The sequence below is a fragment of the Physeter macrocephalus genome, chromosome 16 (genome assembly GCF_002837175.3).
Source record: "Physeter macrocephalus isolate SW-GA chromosome 16, ASM283717v5, whole genome shotgun sequence".
Classification (NCBI taxonomy): Eukaryota; Metazoa; Chordata; class Mammalia; order Artiodactyla; family Physeteridae; genus Physeter; species Physeter macrocephalus.
In genome coordinates this window covers 74,232,309-74,254,184 of record NC_041229.1, presented here as the reverse complement: position 1 = coordinate 74,254,184, position 21,876 = coordinate 74,232,309, and the positions used below count along the sequence as shown (strand labels likewise).

The window sequence follows — 21,876 nt, the reverse complement described above, 5'->3', positions numbered from 1 at the left end:
CATGGAATTACGGAGAGCCAAAAAGCAAATAAATCCAATTGAATCAATCACATATGATGCATTGAATCTCTTAGCAAATGCAACTTCCAGAAATTTGATGAAAGAGATATAAAACATCTAAAATATTATGTTTCAAAAGCAAAAACTTACCCATAACACATAACTGGTTCAACATAAACAACTTTCCTTAAGGGACTAAACATTTTCACTTAAATTTGGTCTCAAGCACAGAAAAAAAATAGCATATATTTGAATATGATACATATTACTACACTTTTCTAACATACCTGCAATATAAAACAGCCTGAGATCCACTTAAACAATTTCTCAAAGGGTTAAATTTTCCCTACAGCTACCAAGATCCCACTATTACAAAACGGTCTCCTCTCTAGAGTAAGAAATAAAATGGCTGCAGAGTGTCATGTGAATTTTAATTTAAACAAATATTAAGATTAAATAAAGGGGAGGCTGGGGAGTGGTTAAGAGTGCAGCTAAGAACAAATATAAAGATTATAAAACTGAAATAATTATACATAAGAGGCCTATTTTTTTTGATAAATTTGTTTTTATTTATTTTATTTTTGGCTGTGTTGGGTCTTAGTTGCGGCACGAGGGATCTTTCGTTGCAGTGTGTGGGCTTCTCTCTAGTTGCGGCGTGTGGGTTTTCTCTTCTCTAGTTGTGGCACGCAGGCTCCAGGGCACGTGGGCTCTGTAGTTTGAGGCACGCAGACTCTCTAGTTGAGGCACATGAGCTCAGCAGTTGTGGCACATGGGCTTAGTTGCCCCACAGCATGTGGGATCTCAGTTCCGTGACCAGGGATCAAACCCATGTCCCCGGCATTGAAAGGCGGACTCCTTACCACTGGACCACCAGGAAAGTCCCTATTATTGATTATTATTTATTGATTTTTAAAAATATACCAAAAATCTGGCAGTAAAAAGATGTCTTTTTCTCTGATGGACCAACAGAAAAATAAGAAAAGCAAGAAAAAAAAAATGGCAAGAGGTATAGAGTTGAGGGAAAGTTATGTCTTACATTTCCTTATCTTGAACCACTGGACATATGAGATTATGTCTACTTTTAAGTAGACAAAACAATACATACTAGACATGTACAGTTTTATTTCGCTTAAAATTTTCAGAGTAATAAATATAAAAGAGGAAAAATAGAAGAGTTTTAAAAAATCCTTAGGGGCTTCCCTGGTGGCGCAGTGGTTGCGCGTCCGCCTGCCGATGCAGGGGAACCGGGTTCGCGCCCCGGTCTGGGAGGATCCCACATGCCGCGGAGCGGCTGGGCCCGTGATAGCCATGGCTGCTGGGCCTGCGCGTCCGGAGCCTGTGCTCCGCAATGGGAGAGGCCACAGCAGAGGGAGGCCCGCATACCACACAAAAAAAAAAAAAAATCCTTAAATTCAGGTCATAAGCATATTTCTTGTTATGGACAGGAAAGGAAAAAACACACCTGCACAACTGAAAATTTGTGTTGTTAATTAATCTCCTATACTTTCCGGCCCGCATACCACAAAAAAAAAAAAAAAAATCCTTAAATTCAGGTCATAAGCATATTTCTTGTTATGGACAGGAAAGGAAAAAACACACCTGCACAACTGAAAATTTGTGTTGTTAATTAATCTCCTATACTTTCCATAACTCTAAGATTAATTCAACTTATCTAATTTACTGAACTACTTACGTAATTATTATTATATAATTTAAGGCAAGAAAGGTTAGGAAAGGCCACCTAATCCTTGTGGCAGTTGGCTGAAATGGCATGGTTTCACTGCCAGACCAAACTAAAAACAACAAAGACATTTCAACACGCACCAGTTGAAAATGTGACCTATGACAGGCTTCATGGCCCAGTTTCTGGACTGTTGATAAACCAAATCACAAGTCATGTTTCTAAGTGATAAAAGCTATAAAATCCTGAAAAGCTATTTACAAACAATAAAGAATATTAAATATGAACAAAGAATACCCCATCATTGTGGGTGTGGGCCTGTGCATGCATGCACTATACAGACACACTTGTGTTGGTGAAAATGGGATGCGAAAGGTGACAAAATTTTAGGTCACTTCTGTGAAGAGCAAGCCTAGACAGAAAAATTACAAGGGACTTTAGACAATCTGAATGTATATTATAAGTGATCATGACAATGTAAATTCACCTAATGTATAATTTTCCTGACGGTCCTGATGACAGAAAATAACATGTCCAAACAAGAATCACCTCTGGCAGTTGTATCATGCAATGACAGGATCTTATCTATCTATTTGTAAGGAGGTCATGCTGAAAACTTAGATGGAAAACAGCAACATCAAATGAGTCAATCTGGCTTTACTGGCTCACAGGACAAGAATGATCAGAAATGGGAAGTCATAAAGAATGGCTCTGTTGGTACAGTAAAATGTAGAAAATGAGAACAGATACTCATAGGCATGAAAATTAACATCCTATAGAAATTAAACTCTTTTTATTTAAATTATAACAATTTTATCAAATAGAAATTTCATTCAATAAAAATGAAAATGTAAAATTAAATGCAAATCTAAATGTAGAAATGCATAAATCTAAGAGACAAGTGATAGTTTATTAAATTGACAGGCTAACAGCAATGATTTGGCTTTTAAAATTACATTCTTATCTAAGAACATCTTCCAAAATAAAAGCAAAGTTCATGAATAGCTGTAGACAAAAAACATATCTAGATTAAGCCATGGATCAGTTAGTGGACCACAGAAGAAAACAGATGTACGTCTCTGCAATATATGATGCCTACATTGCTATACTGGATTACACGTCCATTAAACATCTGTGTTCAATACTGCAAGGTATTTTCTTTTTTTGGCCCTTCCTGTTGAAAATACTTTTAAAAAAAGAAAAAAAGTCTATGCTATAGCTTAAACTTGGATTATTCTAGATTTTTGCATCCTGATTGATGTAAAAAAAAAATCAAAGACAGAGGATTCTATGCAAGGTATTTTAATTTTAAATGCTGCTTCATGAAAATGTGGCTTTAAAATAAATTTAGAATAGTCAATTATTTGCCACTTGCCCATTGTTTAAGCCAAAGTAGGAATATCTGAAAAAATCTTGAGTATATTTTAGGAAGCATACCTTCTCCTTGTTTAATTATGTAATTAGAATTTTCCAGCTTCTCAGCTCAGAAATCCGAGTAGAAGTACCAAAGTTAGGAGGGGACTTACTTATAGAAGATACTATAAATGATACTGCCAAGCCACAACTCGGTAACTGCCATAAATTAGAGTGTCTAATGCTCCACCTAACACGTTTAACACAATCTGCTAGACTCCAACCTCACTGATGCTTACAAGGAAAGGCAGATAGTAAGATAATGCAAACTCTTAAGTTATACCTTTGTGAAGAGGAAGAAAGAAAGTTCTTAGTTACCACTTCCTGGACACACATATTAGTTTCCCTTACTGAAAGGATTATGAAAGCACCTTGGTTCCAAACAACTGACCGCTTTCATCTCAGGTTCCAGTGACTCAGTATTGTTTGTGTGACGCTGCCTTCCCGATAAAGGCAGAGATCATGCCTGACTAATCCTCCAAAATGAAAGGTGTCCTTTACATCAATTGGAGTCTAACTACAAGAGTTAGAGAAACAAAATGAAAAAGCACTGCTACAAGAGCCCAGGGCTAGGGTCGCACAGTGGATGCTGGAATTACGACAAGTGGGAATTGGGACCACAAAAGAAACAGCTTCTGTCAGCAACACCACTAGAGACAAAGGAGAAGCAGAGAAATGCCCTGTCTTCTCCCTTCCATAAATCTCCCATTAGTGTTTCCCATTAGATTCCCCAAACCCAATAGAAGTCGGCTGCCACAGGAGCCTAGGAAAAATCACCTGCAGCAGTAGCCCTTCTCCATCAGACAGAAGAAACAAGAAGGGTGTCAAATGGATCTGAGGGCAAAATAAGCCCAAGACCAGCATACCTTCCAGTAAAGTTCACATCATAATTGTAACAATCTCATAAATTCACTCAACCTAGCTAAGTTATCATTTATTATTATACCAACTGGCTCTAAGATTTCAATTGCATATTAATATTTCTAGACCACATTTCAAGTCCTGAAATGAAAATTCCTAGAACATCACTACCCAGAAGGATAATTCTGCTAGGCAGGGCAAGAACTACCCAGCTAGTTAACTGAGGTGACAGGAAGTTTAGTGAAGTCTATCTTTTAGTTTGCTTCTAGTGTAATTCGGGGTAATTTTAAAGGTGCATTTTCCAAGAAAAATAAAATGGTCCCTAGAGAAATGAGGATTATGTCAGCCAACATTTAGTATAAACTACTAAAAGTTTTGTTGCCAAGCAGATGCCTCAAATGTACTTTCTCCAAAACACCTTTTTGTAGTCTTTAAAAAGATGCTGAATTTTTAATTATATTAACTAAATTCATTCCTTCTCACTCAATTCATAAGGGAAATCAGGGTGCTGATACAAATTATTTGGTATAAGAAGAATAATGATATTGTGATCAAGAATTGTTAAAAGCCAAGCCTAGCATGAAAAAATCAACACACTGTTTCACATGCAAAAGAGTTAACTGCCAACAACAGTGACTGTCACTGGCTCTAAATTAAAACCACTACATTAAAACTGAACATTTCCAGGGGCTTCCCTGGTGGCACAGTGGTTGAGAGTCCACCTGCCGATGCAGGGGACACGGGTTCCTGCCCGGTCCGGGAAGATCCCACGTGCCGCGGAGCGGCTAGGCCCATGAGCCATGGCCGCTGAGCCTGTGCATCCAGAGCCTGTGCTCCGCAACGGGACAGGCCACAACAGTGAGAGGCCCGCGTACCACAAAAAAAACAAAAAAACAAAAAAAAACTAAACATTTCCAAAGCTCCCTGAAATCAGTGCAATTTTGCTAGAATTATTATTTTCTATGTTTATTCAAAATTTATAGAAAATTGTAAAGCTAAACTCATTCTTTTCAAGAAGTTTTGATAAATTCATTTAATGAAAATACATGTTATCAAATACTTTAAAAAAAAAAAAAGCTTAACAACTTCCAAATGGTTAAAAAAAAATCTTCATATATCTGGAAATAATATATACTTGTCTTAATTGAAGTGGCATATCAGTGAGTTAAATCAGTTGACAATACCATTAGTTTTACTTTACAGACTCTTTAAAATAAATACTCGTCTTGATTTGTGGTTTCAAAAGCAAATTATAAAGCTATATATTGTACCTTAATTTTTTTTTTTCTTTTTTTCTTTCTTTCTTTTTTTTTTTTTTTGCGGTACGCGGGCCTCTCACTGTTGTGGCCTCTCCCGTTGCGGAGCACAGGCTCCGGATGCGCAGGCTCAGCGGCCATGGCTCACGGGCCCAGCCGCTCCGCGGCATGTGGGATCTTCCCGGACCGGGGCACGAACCCGTGTCCCCTGCATCAGCAGGCGGACTCTCAACCACTGCACCACCAGGGAAGCCCTGTACCTTAATTTTATTATCTTAATAATGCCAATAAATTCTATTTTATGTGATAAAGGACATTGATTACATGACCTAACAGATCAGAAAGACAGGATATTAAATATGACAACAACAGTGGCAACATCACATTATTTTGACATAAACAGTCTTAGGAAATCCTTAACTAGTCCTTGTAGGCTTTTAGGAAAACATATTTAGGTCTCTACAAATCTAGAAAGTAGAAAAATAATAATTCTTTATTATGACTTTAAAAGCAAAAAGGCTAATTTACTCTCTTCTTTACAAAATTATAAATGGCCAGTAAATAAGTGCCATTTCAGAATAAACTACCATAAAAAGACTGTAGCTGTTTTTAAAATAATGCTACCATTCTGCCATTTATCAAATATAATTAAACGCAGAAAACCTGCTACTTTATTCATTGCCTTTCAAAAATATTAATAAAAGTAGTTTTCTCTGCAAACACTTACCATCCACTCAGATATAATAACATCCACTTTCTCTACAGGAAGACGAACTTCTTCAATTTTTCCTTTAATTAGCATAATAGTATCTTCAAGTTTATTTAGTCTGAAAATTGTCATAATGAATTAAATTAGTATGTTAAACAGATTCTGAAAACTAGTCAAATTACATAATTTCTTGGCAACCGTTCATTTTAGTTTACGGAACCCAAAGGTATGTTTTTTCAAAGTTTATTTATTCTCGGGGCACTGTAATTGCTTTTTGGTCACATCATGAACCCCCCAGAATGTTTCTGGTTAATACAATAATACAACTAAACCAGCATTTAAAACTACAGCATGAAAAGAAACCCAAATTCTATTAAAAATACATGTCAATAAAGTTAATGGGTCTTTTTTTTTTTTTTTTTTTAAGGGAGAGGTGGAGACAGACAGACCAGACAACAAAAGTATATTTTAAAGGGAAGTAGTGTGTCACAGTGGAAAGACAGGGCCAGAAGCTCTTACACTGATTTCCAGGTCCTCTAGCACTTGTCAGCTAGGTGGTCTTCACCAAATTATGTAACAATCTCACTGAGCCTGTGTGTTCATGTGTAAAACAGAAAGATGATATCTTCCCTAACTACTTCACAGTCTATTATGAGGATGAAATATTTGTGAAAGCTATGTACACATCCTCAAGCACTATATAATGGTAACGTATTATCATGAATAACAAAATACTGTATGCTGTGTAAAACTTGAAATTCTCCTCCCATCATAAATAATTTAACCTCTAATACCATTCATTAGATATTTTTACATGCCTGATCACAAGATTAGCACATATTTCTCACCCCCTCCTTTTGCAATTTCAAATAAACAACAGAGTTAAAGAGATAATTCCAAAAAGCTAAAAAGCAAGCTACTAAGCTTGTATCTAATTAAATAAATTCACAACCTTCAAAGGATGTACATCTGAATTATAAAGGATTTCTTCTCCTAACAAAGGAAGGATTTTCCCCCCAAATTTCATTGCGGTATTATATACATAAGATTAAATGCATTTTAAGGGTAAATTTTGTTGAATTTAAAAAAAACAGATATACTTGGGTGACCACCACCATCACTATCAATATATAAACATTTCTATTTTCTTACGAAGATTCATTAGTGCTCCTTCCAGAAAATCCTCCCATCCACAGGCAACCACTGATTTCTTCCTTTTACTACATATTAAAATTTGTATTTTGGGGACTTCCCTGGTGGCACAGTGGTTAAGAATCTGCCTGCCAATGCAGGGGACATGGGTTTGAGCCCTGGTCTGGGAAGATCCCACATGCCGCAGAGCAACTAAGCCTGTGTACCACGACTACTGAGACTGAGCTCTAGAGTCCGCGAGCCACAACTACTGACCCCACGAGCCACAACTACTGAAGCCCGTGTGCCTAGAGCCCGTGCTCCACAACAAGAGAAGCCACCTCACTGAGAAGCCCACACACCGCAACGAAGAGTAGCCCCCGCTCGCCGCCAACTAGAGAAAGCCCGCGCACTGCAACGAAGACCCAACGCAGCCATAAATAAATAAATAAATTTATTTATTTTTTAAAAAAAGTTTGTATTTTGTACAGTTTTATATAAATGGAATCATACTGTATGTACCCCTTTGTGTCTGGTTTCTTTCAAAAAGCATACTTTTTAGATTCATGCATATGTTTCTGTATATCAGTAGTTCCATTCGTAGGTATTGTTGAGTAGTATTCCACTGCATGAATAAAACACTTTTGTTCACCCACACACCTGGGGATGGAATTCTGGATTATTCCAGCTTTGTACTATAATGAATAAAGCCATTAACATGTATGTACAAGAACTGCTCTGTTAAATGGAAGTGATAGAACTTTTTAAGAAACTGCGATTTTGTTTTACAAAGTTCATATACAATTTTACATTCCCACAAGCAATATATGAGCAATCCTATTTATTTTTAAAATTTTTGAATTTTATTTATTTTTTTATACAGTAGGTTCTTATTAGTCATCAATTTTATACACATCAGTGTGTACATGTCAATCCCAATCACCCAATTCAGCACACACCCCCACCCCCACCCGCTGCTTTCCCCCCTTGGTGTCCATACATTTGTTCTCTACATCTGTGTAATATTCCACTGTATATATGTACCACATCTTCTTTATCCATTTGTCTGTTGATGGGCATTTAGGTTGCTTCCATGACCTGGCTATTGTAAACAGTGCTGCAATGAACACTGGGGTGTATGTGTCTTTTTGAATTATGGTTTTCTCTATAGCTTCACAACCTAGTCATCTTAGTATTGCTGATCTTTTAAATTTTAACTGTGTGTTAAGATCTCATCATGGTTAAAAGTTGCGTTTTCCTAATGACCAAGTATTTTTTCCATATGCCTACTGGCCATATTCCCCTATCATCTTTTGTTCAAATTTTTTGCCCATTTAAAAAACTGGCTCAATTGTATTCTTATTATTGAATTTTAAGAGTTCTTTACATCTTCTGAATAAAAACCCTGATGGATTTAAGTATAGGGAATATTTTCTTCCATCCTGTGGCTTTTTTCATTTTTTTAATGATATGTTTTGAAGAGCTAAAGTTTTTAATTTTGATAAAAACCAATTTATCATATTTCTCTTTTGTGGTTCATGTTTTTGGTGACATATCTAAGAAATCTTTGCCTACATCAAATATTTTCACCTATGTTTTCTTCTAAATTTTTTTTAGTTTCCGTTTTGAGTTATTTTTTCCAATATAGCATCATGATCATTTTTTTCATATATAATGAAAAAACTTTTCTGGAAAAACTATCACAAGTGATAGTTTCAACTTTGTTGAAGAAAAAGTATTACCAACGCATAGAATTACTTCACAATCTTTGCCAAAAATCAATTAAACATAATGTGTAAGCTTATTTCTGAACTTCCAATTCTGCCCCAAGATTTAGATGCATATCCTTATGCTAATACAACAGTTTCTTGATTTTTATAGCTTTAAATCAAGTCATGAAGTCTGACAGTGTATGTCCTTTAACTTTATTCTTCTTTTAAAATTCTTTTGGATATTCTAGGTCATTTGTGTTTTCCATATGAATTTTAGGATCAGCTCTCAGACAATATGTAAACAAAACAGCATTTCTATGTCCCAATAGGAAGTAATGAGAAAAGAGAATGGACATATCTGGGTGAGTGAATACAAAAGATCAGACTGTCAAATCTGACTCACGTAAGCCAGAGATTTTACCCAGTGTCAGGCTTCACAAATAATTTCAAAAATACGGGCAATTAAGAGGTCCAGACTAATCAGGGAGAAGTCTGGGACATGAAAAGCAACTTCTTTATTTTTCCCTTCCCTGTATTAGACATGCACACTCTGGCCTAGAGTAGACAGGCCTCTAAGTAAGGTGCATAGGTTATTAACTTCCACAGTAAGGAGTCCTGCTCTATGTACCAGATTGCTCCCTGCTTTTTCTGATTGCCTGTATCATTGAAATTATTAATAAAGCTTAATACTGGATAATCTCTCTGGGTAATCCCAGGTAATTAGGTTTCTGTCTGTCTGATTTGAAAATATTTTATCTCAGAGTAGTGCTGTGAGGACTCTCATACAGATCCATGAATCAAAAAGGCTGAGGCACTTTTTAGCCAGAAAAAGGAGGAGACTGAAAAATAAGAGGAGGATCTAATCCTGGGATGGTTGCCTACTCATCCTTGGTATGAAGTGGCAAAACTGAGATTCAGAGAAAGTAGCTACTGGCCTGACAGGCAGCAGCAGGGAGAGAGGAAGATAGTAAAAAAAAATTACACTATCTGGCTGTTACTAGCATTTCTGAAAAAATGCCAGTCTTTTCAGAGACGAGATGATGGCAAGAGAAAGGACCAGAAGAACAGTTTTTCCTCTCACTGGAAGGCCTTCTTATGCTTATATGGCTGCCTGGGAAGATGAAGGATCCACTAAGAAAGTAATGAACTTAAAGCTTGGGGTTACCCCAAAGACGATACAAACGGAGGAGGACACGGTCAGAGGACTCCTGAGTGCTGAGAATATTTTGTGAAAGAGATAGGACATTTTTGAGAGACACCCCAGAAAAAGCTGGTGAAATAATTACTGGCATGGATAAACAATCAGGAGGATACTATCACTTATTTTACATACAACTGAGTAGAAAGGATTACTTGGGTCGATGATAGATCCCTAAGAGGCTGTGAACAGATGCTTCCAGGTGATACAACAACTAAACTACTACAGTGAGTAAGAGCAGGGCTGCAGTTTATCTATCCCAAGAGAGGTAATCCCCTGTCATCACCCCAACCCTCAAGTAGAACAGTTCTCTAAAACAGTAGGCATGCTATGCATGCAAGTCAACTTAGACTGGCTTTATGATAACAATATAATTTAATGCTATTGGCAAAGATAAGAACAGATGTGGAAATCAGCAACTCCTCCTTCTTGAGCACTTTATGTAATCTTGTTATTGGGAAGCCAAGAGAATATTCAGGAGGCAGTATCTGATTACTTTGTTCAGTTACCAAGAATAGGATTGCATGATGTTTTTGACATACAAAAGAATGGGGGCATCAACAGGAGAAAAGACAGTGGGAGGAAACAAAAACCAGCTCACTGAGAGGGGAGTTTAGATAGCTTTTGAAATATGATGTGAAAAAGAGAAATTAGATAACATTTCTACTGAGTTATTAATAAGCTTTGTAGAGAATGGTTCAAATCCTGGTAGTCATTAGGGTCTTCACAGGTTTTTTCTTTGCAGAAATCATTGTAGAGAATGTTGTAAGATTAAAGATACCAGAGAAATACATGGCAAGGAAATACTGACCAATGTCAGAGGGCAAAATGGGGAAGAAGTTGTTAAAACAGCTGACTGGTAGTTCATGCACAGCATCTAATGGAGGACATTCATCCCTTGGATGAATTTTCCATTAAAAGTGACTTAATGTCCTTGCATTGTCTGGAAGGAGGTTAGAAACATTAACAATACACTTTGATATACTTTAATTTTCAATGTCTGTTTCATGTTCTTTACAGAAATACAATTGATTTTTATATATTAATTATGTATTCAGTACTATGAACAATTATATGCCAATAAATTGGACAACTTAGAAGAAATGGACAAGTTTCTAGAAATATACAGCCCACCAAAACTGAATCAAGAAGAAACAGATAATTTGAACAGAACAATCACTAGAAGTGAAATAGAATCTGTAGTAAAAAAAACGCCCTGCAAACAGAAGTCCAGGACCACATGGCTTCACTGAGGAACTTTACCAAACATACAAAGAAGAACTTATACCGATCCTTCTCAAACTATTCCAAAAGACTGAAGAGGAGGGAACACTTCCAAAGTCATTCTATGAAGCCACCATCATCACACTGATACCAAAACCAGACAGAGACACTACAAAAAACAAAAGAAAATATACACACACACATATATAGTAGTGGCCAATACCTTTGATGAATATACATGCAAAAATTTTCAACAAACCAAATGGTGAAAAGCTGAAAGCCTTCCCACTAAATTCAGGAAGACAAGAATGACCACTCTCACCGCTTCTATTCAACATAGTATTGGAAGTCCTAGCCACAGCAATCAAACAAGAAAAAGAAATAAAAGGTATCCAAATTGGAAGGGAAGAGATAAAATTGTCATTACATGCAGATGATATGATACTTTATATAGAAAAACCTAAAGCCTCCACACAAAAACTACTAGAACTGATAAACAAATTCAGCAAGGTAGCAGGATACAAGATTAACATACAGAAATCTGCTGCATTTCTTTACACTAAAAATGAAATATCAGAAAGGAAAGTAAAAAAAAAATCCCTTTTAAAATTGCATTAAAAAAAATACTTAGGAATAAACCTGACCAAGGAGGTGAAAGACTTGTACACTGAGAACTATAAAACACTGGTAAAGGAAACTGAAGATGATTTAAAGAAACAGATAGATATCCCATGTTCTTGGACTGGAAGAATTAATATTGTTAAAATGGCCATACTACCCAAAGCAAGCTACAGATTGAACGTGATCCCTATCAAATTAGCTATGACATTTTCCACAGAACTAGAGTAATCCTAAAATTTATATGGAACCACAAAAGACCCAGAATTGCCAAAGCAATCCTGAGGAAAAAGAACAAAGCTGAAAGCATGACCCTCCCAAAGTTCAGACAATACTATAAAGCTACAGCAATCAAAAGAGCATGGTATTGGCACAAAAACAGACATATGGATCAATGGAACAGAAAAGAGAGCCTGAAAATAAACCCACCACCTATAGTCAATTAATCTTCGACCTAGGAGGCAAGAATATACAGTAGAGAAAAGACAGTCTCTTCTGCAAGTGGTGTTGGGAAAGCTGGACAGCCGCATGTAAACCCCTCAACCATACACAAAAATAAACTCAAAATGGCTTAAAGACTCAAATATAAGACATGACACCATAAAACTCCTAGAAGAGAACATAGGCAAAACAGTCTCTGACATAAATCGTAACAATATTTTCTTAGGTCAGTCTCCCAAGGCAATAAAAATTAAAGCAAAAATAAACAAATGGGACCTAATCAAACTTTGTACAGCAAAGGAAACCATAAACAAAACAAAAAGACAACCTACAGACTGGGAGAAAATACTTGCAAATGATGCAACTGACAAGGGCTTAATTTGCAAAATATACACACAGCTCATAATACTCAATAACCAAAAAACAAACATCTCGATGAAAAAATGGGCAGAAGACCTAAGTAGACATTTCTCCAAAGAAGACATACAGATGGTCAATAGGCACGTGAAAAGATGCTCAACATCACTAGTTATTAGAGAAATGCAAATCAAAACTACAATGAGGTACCACCTTACACCAGTCAGAATGGCCATCATTAAAAAGTCTATAAATAATAAATGCTGCAGAGGATGTGGAGAAAAGGGAACTCTCCTACACTGCTAGTGGGAATGTATATTGGTGCAGGTACTATGGAAAACAGTATGGAGGTTCCTTAAAAAACTAAAAACAGAAATACCACATGATCCAGCAATTCCATTCCTGGGTATATATCCAGAAAAAACAGAAACACTAATTCAAAAAGATACATTCACCACAATGCTCATAGCAGCACCATATACAATAGCTAAGATATGGAAACAACCCAAGTGCCCAGCAACAGATGACTGGATTAAGAAGATATGATACACAGACACACACACACACACACACACACACACACACGCACACACACAATGGAATACTACTCAGCCATTAAAAAGAATGAAATATTGCCACCTGCAGCAACGTGGATGGACCTAGAGAATATTATGCTTAGTGAAATAAGTCAGACAGAGAAAGATAAATACTGTATGATATCATTCATATGTGGAATCTAAAAAGTAATAAAAACGAACTTATATACGAAACAGAAACAGAGGCACAGAAATAGAGAGCAAACTTATGGTTACCAAAGGGGAAAGGCAGAGAGGGGAAGAGGACAGGGATAAATTAGGAGTTTGGGATTAGCAGATACAAACTGCTATATATTAAGACAGATAAACAACAAGGTCTTACTGTATAGCACATGGAACTATATTCAGTATCTTTTAATAAATGATAATAGTAAAGAATATTAAAAAGAATATATATGTATAACTTAATCACTTTACTGTACACCAGAAACTAACACAACATTGTAAATCAACTATACGTCAAATTAAAAAATTAAAGTATTCAGCACCTTGATACTTTATTATTGTAATAACTTATTTATAGCTTATTTCTGATATCAATATTCACAAACTTATTACTAGGGAACAAGAACAGTCTTGTTCCTTCATTTCCAATTCTTATACCCTTTTTTTTATTGCCTTGCTCCACTGTCTAGGATCTCCTTAACAGTGCTGAATAGAAAAGGTGATGGTAAGTATCCCTGTCCTGTTCCTGAACTTAAAGTGAATGCTTTCAAAGCTTCATCAAGTTCTAGGCTGTAATTTTGGTTTTTGTAGATACACTGTACCATGTTACAATATAACATTCTAGTTCTAGTTTGCTAAGAGTTTTAATATATAGATACATTGAAGGGATATGGAATTTTATCAGACTTTTTTTCCCAAGATATCTCAAAAGATTTTTCTGGTTGATTTTCTCAAATTTAACCAAACTTGTACTCCTGGGATAAACTTTACCTTCCAATATATTGCTCAATTAATTTTCTAATATTTTGAATAGGATGTCTGCACATATGTTCACAAATGAGTGACCTGTAATTTTCTGTTCTACTGCCTTAGTAGAGTTTTGGTATAAAGGTTATACTGGCCTTATATATGGATGCTTGATTCCCAACAAATATGACAGTGCAAAGTAGAGAGGAAAGAATGGTCTCTGCACTAAGTGAGATTGGGACAACTAGGTCGTTTAAACAGATTACAAATAATAATAATAATAATAATAGTAATAATAAAAAGCTGGATCACTACCTCATACCATATACAAAAAACAATGCCTGGTAGATTACAAACCTAAATGTAAAAAACACAACTATAAAATTTATAAGAGAATATAGGAAAACACCTCCATAAGACTTCTTACCCAACTCACATATAGCGGCAACCATAAACATGAATGATGCTCATGAAAATTGAGAATTTCAGTACATCAAAGACACTATGAAGAGAGTGAAATAGCAAGCAAGAATGAGAACTTTTTCATTACATAAAACCTATAAACAACTCAAATAAAAAAAATTTAAAGATTGCCTGCAAATAATAGAAAGGCCCAACTCAATGGAAACCTCAACAAAAGACATAAACAGATAATTCACAGAAAAGGAAATCCAAATTTCCAATAATCACATGAAAAGATGCTCAGCCTCACTGACAATCACAGAAATGCAAATTTAAATTGCAATGAGATACTGCTATACAACCAACTGGAAAAAATTCTTAACGGTAGGCAATACCAACCAGAACTGTTATATACTATTGGTAGAAGTATAAATTGGTATAAGCACTCTGGAAAATAGCCTGGCAATATTGAGAAAATCTGAAGATATGTATACCCTAAAGCCTGCAATTTTATATGTAAATATATACCCCACAGATGTGTGTACCAGGCACATGTACAAAAAGTTCATAACAAAATCGTTCTTAACAGACCTAAACTGGAAAACACAAAAATTCCCATCAAGAACAGAAAAGATAAATTGGGATATATTAATCAATGGCATTCTATATAACAATAAACATGAATGAACACTAAAAATAATGTTGAGCAAAACAAGCTAGACAAAAAGAATGCATAATATATGATTTCATTTATCTAAAGGTCAAAATTGAGTAAACTAAACTATGCCCATTTAAGTGGTTAAAATATAAAGCAATATAAAGGAAGTGATTACCACCAAAGTCAGTGTGGTACTTACCTCAATCAAGCAGGGAGAGCATCTGACTGAAAAAGGGCAAATGGAGGTGGGAGGAATTCTAAAGTGCTGGAAATGTTCTCTTTCCTATTATTTGTCCATACATATGCATATTAGAACATATAATTTATGTGTTATGCACTTAATATGTATATCTCACACAAAGGTAAAAAAGAAAGGATGTTTATACCCCCTCTGAGTTTTTTCAAAGAGGTATTTAATAAAATTCTCTATGAAAAAATTGCTGCAGTTGCTTACTATTTACTGAAATATTTAATTGGGCTTTCACAATTACAAACACTTCAAAGGAAACAGAAAGCAATCTTCTAAAAAGAGCAAAACGTTCCCACTGCCGTAGAAATATCTTCAGGATGCTCATGCGAATCAAGGTGTATCCTGTAAAAGCCCATCTGCTCAGGCTGTTTATTGTCTGCTACAAGCCATAATCCTATTTGCCTCAGTAATTACTTGTTCAAATATAAATATAACTGGAAAGATTAAGATTTCAGGGAATACAGAAAAAAAGACAAAAGGCCATAATTCCCAGTAATTCTGTATTAAAACATCACAACACAGATATCATTCATGTAGATAACCCCTTTTATGAGACTGCTCATCTTAATCACCACCTGATTTACCATTCATGAAAGAAACTATAGATTTTACTTATTTTTCTTTTCTCAAGTGTCCAATCACTAAACCTTACGTTAGCACAAAAGCATTCGAAATGAATTCTAGCTCTGGAAACACCTGCTCAAAAACTAGCATAGATTTAAATCTATAGAAATACACCACCATAATAAAAAGAGTATGCTAAGTAAATCTCTTAACTAATACAATAAACACAAATTATCTATTTTTCTAAGTGAACATTTTGTTGGAACAACAATCACTATCCTATATTATTTCCTATCTTAAAAGTAGCAATTTAAGTTTTATCTCATGATACAGGGACATCATCATGATTAATTATCTGACACTGGGCATACAGAGATAAAAGACATAGTCTGTGCACTTAAGAACATGGTCTAAGGGATTCAGAGCAGTAAAGAACACAGGGTCCACAGGAGCTAATATAATAAGCCCTTAACTAAGTGAGTGACATTTGAGCTTAGTCAGGAAAAAACAGAGCATCCACAAAGATGTATGCGAGCATGGGGGTAAAGGAGGGTGCCTCATCTCTGTGTGCACAAACTGCCTGTGGTTATGTGCATGTGTGCGTGTGTGTGTATGGAAGAGAAATTCCAAGTTTGAAGAGCTATAAATAGTTTAGTATGATTAGAGCAACAAGAGGTAGTATGTAGTGACAAAGTTGGGAAGTAGTTAGAGGGGATGCAAAAGAGTCTAGATTTTATTTAGAGATAATGAGGAGTCATTTCAGGATTTTTAGAATGAGAAATATAGGATCAAATCCGTAATGTACCTCTGCCCAATGTGATTTTGATAAAAGACATAGTCTAGGTTCTAAGAAAGAACATGGTCTAGCAGGGAGATAGACGTGCAAACAGCATAAAGTACCACAGGGGTTCATACAATGAACACCTTATCAACTAAATGGCATTTAAAGCTGGTGACAAAATTATTATAAAGTTTACCTAGAAGAATACATGGGTGATAACAACTATTTTTTCAAAATGCATATGGGGCAGGGGGACAGGGAGGGAATACCCTGATATAAAAGTATACAAGGTATAATATTACTTTGCTTTCAGTTAGCTATGGCACCCAAGCATACATATTTCTCTCTTGTTCCCCAAGCATGTTGAAATGAAAATAAAGTAATACAAAATGTAATAAATTTATAAACTCATGGAGATTTTAGAAGGTGATATCAAACAACCAAAGATTCTGATAAACTTAGTGGGGGAAAAAAGGAGACTCAAATAATTTTGGTAAACTTGTGAAGAAGGATCCAGTGCTCAGTGCACACATCAGAGAAGACTGTAGTGGAGGTGGGAGCCATTTTTCACAACACAAATCCCCGATGTCAAGAGGTATACAAAATGGAAGTGACAAAGGAACTGAAAAATCATAGGAAAAGTGGTGCCCAGAACAGATCTCCCTCCCTTCTTCTCAGGGAGATGAGAGAAAACCCATACCAATTACCTTTATGAAATAATCTAGTCCTCCATTCATAAATGTAAAAAAAACAAGAATCCTTAACTATCTGAGATAGGGGAAAGATGTAAGGACATCTCATAAACAACAAGTACTACCAGGCAGATAATTTCAATTCAGGGGCCAGACTTGCAACCAGAACAAAGCTATTCCATGAGTTGCCTCCCTCCCAAATGTACCATTTGTGTTTACAGGAGTGTAGCTGTGAAACTACTAACACTGAGGACATTTATTATTTAAAATTAGCAATAGCTTAGCTTCTAACACAATGAAAAAAACGAAGAAAGAATAACCTGGATTCAAGCAGAGACAATAGGTTTTCAGTCTTTCGTGTTGACGATTTATCTGGCTTTGAATGTTTGATGTTCTGGGTCTTGAAAATACATTCATTCATTCATTCATTCACTGAGTAAGTATTTGCACTGAATACCTACCTGTGTGCCTGGTACCCTCCCAGGTGGTTGGGGCACATCCGTGAATGAAACGGAGAAAAATCCCTGTCTAACCTTAGGGAGCTGATATTTTTAGTAAAGCTTACATTTCCATGTATTTTCATCTCCTGTAACCTAAGTCTTTAAAAAGCCTTACCAAAATATTAACAGTGAGATCTCATACCAGGATCAGAGGTAATTTTTAGTTTCTCCTTTATCCTCTCATGTCTTCCCAACACAAAAACAACTTTTTACCCCTTTCTTCCTTTATTTATTTAAAGGGGAAGAGAATTGGTAGGAAAATCAATCTGGCTGCACTAAGGGAGTACATGACAGAAAACCAAATAACTGAATACAAATAGCCAAGCTACTTATGTGCAGATGTGTTCATTCATGTGAGTATATACGCAATACAAGAATGTGAATTAAGGCACGGATTTAAGAAACATCAACGAGGGACTCTGCTGGTGGCGCAGTGGTTAATAATTCGCCTGCCAATGCAGGGGACACGGGTTCGAGCCCGTGGTCCGGGAAGATCCCACACGCCACAGAGCAACTAAGCCCGTGCGCCAAAACTACTGAGCCTGTGCTCTAGAGCCTGTGAGCCACAACTGCCAAGCCCTCGTGCCACAACTACTGAAGCCTGCACGCCTAGAGCCCGTGCTCCAAAACAAGAGAAGCCACCGCAATGAGAAGCCCGTGCACCGCAACAAAGAGTAGCTCCTGCTCGCTGCAACTAGAGAAAGCCCGCGTGCAGCAACAAAGACCCAATACAGCCAAAAATAAATAAAAATAAATAAATAAATATAAAAGAAACATCAACTGTAGACAAGGGATGGATGTGAGAAACAGTAAGGCTTTTCAAAGAGGACTCTACCTCCAGCAAGTTTGCTGATGAAGGAAACGTCAAGTTTGAGTCCCAGGTTTCCATATTTTGACCTGTGAGAAGAGTTAATGCAGGTCTGTTCTCTCAGTGCTTACTTATCTCTGTAACCATGGCAGTAATTCTTCATCAAACCCTAAGAACAAAACTCCTGAACATTCATGTAGTTTCTGGTTAGTGATGCTATTCTATACATGCGAAGATGTGGACCAAGACAAATCAGGAAGACAGCATGTTTAAAGAAAACATGAAGATTCCTGATATGTACCTGGTATCTGACATGGGTTTGTACAATGGCTGGTCACACAACAGGTATATGCCTACATGACCAGTTCTCTTTGAGAACTAGACTCTAAGACTCAAGCAAACTTCCTTGGGTAGAGACATCTCTTAAGAGTCTCTGAGGTTCACAGCTAGAAGGAAAAGTACATCTTGTGTGACTCTTGCAGAGAAGAAAGGATTTTGTGGAAGCCTGTACATGACCTCCTTACCTATGGTTATCCTTTTCTTGCTGTCCCTGGACTATATCCTTTGCTGTAATAAATCTTAGCTGTGAACACAACTTTATACTGAGTCATGTGATTTCTTCCAGTGAACCACGGAACTAGTGGGTAGTCATGGGACCCCCAAGACAGGACCACTGAGTTGACACAAAATTAAGGCGATGGTGGGACGCAAGAAAAACTGAATTTAGTTTCCATGTAAGGCATCTTGATCACCTTCATTACCTTCATTAGAAGACTCCTGAGCAGCAATTTTTTTTTTTTTTTACCATTTTAGCTTCATCAGTGGTTCAAAGTTCCCTTCAGCTTTAACTTGCTCTTCTATTTTTTCTATTATATTTAGAAACAAATATGAAGAAACATCCCTTACTTCAAGGATTTATCCTAGTGTATTTTGTGATCTTGTTCCAAATATTATATATACCACCACTACCTTTAAATTCATTAAGTTACTTTATTCTTCTCAAAAACCTTTCACTATGTATCCACCACGTATAAGACACTTTGCCAGGTGTTATAGGGACAAAAATATTAAAAAGATAAAGCTCCTAACCTAGAATCCAGAGAAGGACATTTACATAAATATGACAACATATCTAGGCTTTTCTTAATGTTTCATTTTTAACAGTATTCTAGACACAGGCAAGATAAAAGACTGCATCTTTAATGTCATACTGAGATTGAAAGCACTGCATTGTAGCCATATGATAGATTAATCTTCTCATGAAAACTCCTCTGCAATCACATCCAAAAGTCTGAATAATGAGCTATTCCACAGTGGAATCAATGAGACACCAAAGGCAGCCAGAGTAATGGTAAAAATATTGCCAGAAGCTAGCTCTGCTTCCTGAGGGTGAACACTGGATACAACTGTCTGGCAACTGAATAGCTTTGCTGTCCTTAGGTAAGTTTATGTTTCTGAAATGATCATTCACTGGAATGTGACAGCTAGAAAAAGAAACAATTTCTCATTCCTTCCATATATCACTTTGAGTTCTATTTGCCCCTGCTAATATGTAACATCTTTAAAAATCCATATTCTACTTTATTCACGTCTACAACCTCAGAACTGCAAGCCTGACCTCCTTATTAAGTCTCAATTTATATACAAATAATTTATATATGTATATAAGCCCTAATATATATATATATCAGTTTACATTAAAGCCAAAACTTACTCCATTCTATACTCATTTCTTTAGAAATGTTAGATCTCTTTTTTAAACAAAGGAATAAAAATTATTTTATCATTATTTTGAACACAATTCAAGGATTGTTAAGTCGAATATATCTAAAAGAATAATGAAACATGTATTTTAAAAGTATCCATCTTTTAGAATTTAAAGTACTTTTTTCAGATGTAAGCTTATGGAGTTTTAGAGAAATCCTGCTGTGTACAGATTTCTGACAGAGAAAGAAGCCTCAGAATTGCTAAAGACAATCAGAGCCTGCTAATCAGAAGAGTTGCTTTCACTGACTGATGATAGTTCTAGAAAACTCCAGTGCAATAATAGACAAGTATAAGAGAAGCTTAGGGTAGATTTCAAGGGAGGAGTGTGAATACGGAATACAGCTGGCTAATGCTTGAAGCTTTATGGTGTAAGAGAATAGACTGTGAAACAGAAAGAATACAAAAAAGAGAGTCATCATATGTTGGTGGGATAGCTGCAAGAAATGATCATTTTAGAAACATAACCAACCAAATGTAAAGTATTATTGGAGGCACTGGTGCCAAGCCAAACATACCACTACAATTATCACCTAATATTATTATAATTACTAACATTTAGTAAGCAGTTACATGTCAGCCACTTTGTAAAGCACCATAAATGGATTCAATCCTTATAATAATCTTGTGAGATAGGTACTACCATCAACCCCATTTTATAAATGAAGAGACCAGGGTTAAAGAAGTTAAGCAATTTGCCCATCTTCATAAAGCTAAACAGTCAAAAAGCCAAAATTAGAAATCAAGTCATATGGTTCCAGATGCTGAGAGAAGTATGCTATTCTGCCTCCTCAACTGGTAGAATAATGAGCCAGTAAATGCTGGGGATATTAACATAAACTGTTTCCTGAATATTCTTCTACAGGGACATTCACAAACAGAAGAACAGAGGTTGTATCACCCCACAGTATAAATTTCAAATATTCGAATGGAAGACAAAGGAGAGATGCTGAGAACACTATGGAAATAGCTATCTTTTCACAATATAAAAAAGGCAGGGGGTGGAGTCAAGATGGCGTACTAGGAAGACACGAATTCACGTCTCTGAACAACCAGGGTACCTACCAGGCACCAGTGGGGCACCATGGAAACCTAAGGGGACAGAAGGAACCCCCAGCAACTGGGAAGGATGGGAGCTATGGAGGGGAGTGAAGGGGGAGAAGTGGAGGCAGGACGGGACTGGTGCCCCTGAGGGGCGGCTGGGGGAGGGGAAGGGATCCCACGCCCAAAGGGGGAAATTGGGGAACCATTGGGAGGGCAGAGGATCAAAAGGGAGCGTGGCCAGGTTTCCCCCACCCACTTGGGCCCCCAGGAACCTGCTGAGATCCCGGGCCTGATCCTCTGCCCA

The 21,876-nt window shown here is 36.5% G+C and overlaps 1 protein-coding gene across 5 annotated transcripts in view; it reads right to left on the bottom strand.

Moving 5' to 3' along the window:
* PRMT3 (protein arginine methyltransferase 3) overlaps positions 1-21,876 on the bottom strand; it is a 149,358-nt gene that overhangs the window by 73,999 nt on the left and 53,483 nt on the right. For 4 of the 5 annotated variants that reach the window (XR_008619555.1, XR_008619558.1, XR_008619557.1 and 1 more), the window contains one exon: positions 5,939-6,038. The exons of the other annotated variant lie outside the window; for it this stretch is intronic. Coding sequence is in view for 1 of the 4 variants with exons in the window: in XM_007122975.4 (XP_007123037.1) it covers positions 5,939-6,038 (100 nt within the window). In the remaining 3 variants the exon portion in view is untranslated. The remainder of the gene's footprint in view (positions 1-5,938; positions 6,039-21,876) is intronic. 5 annotated transcript variants of the gene reach the window in all.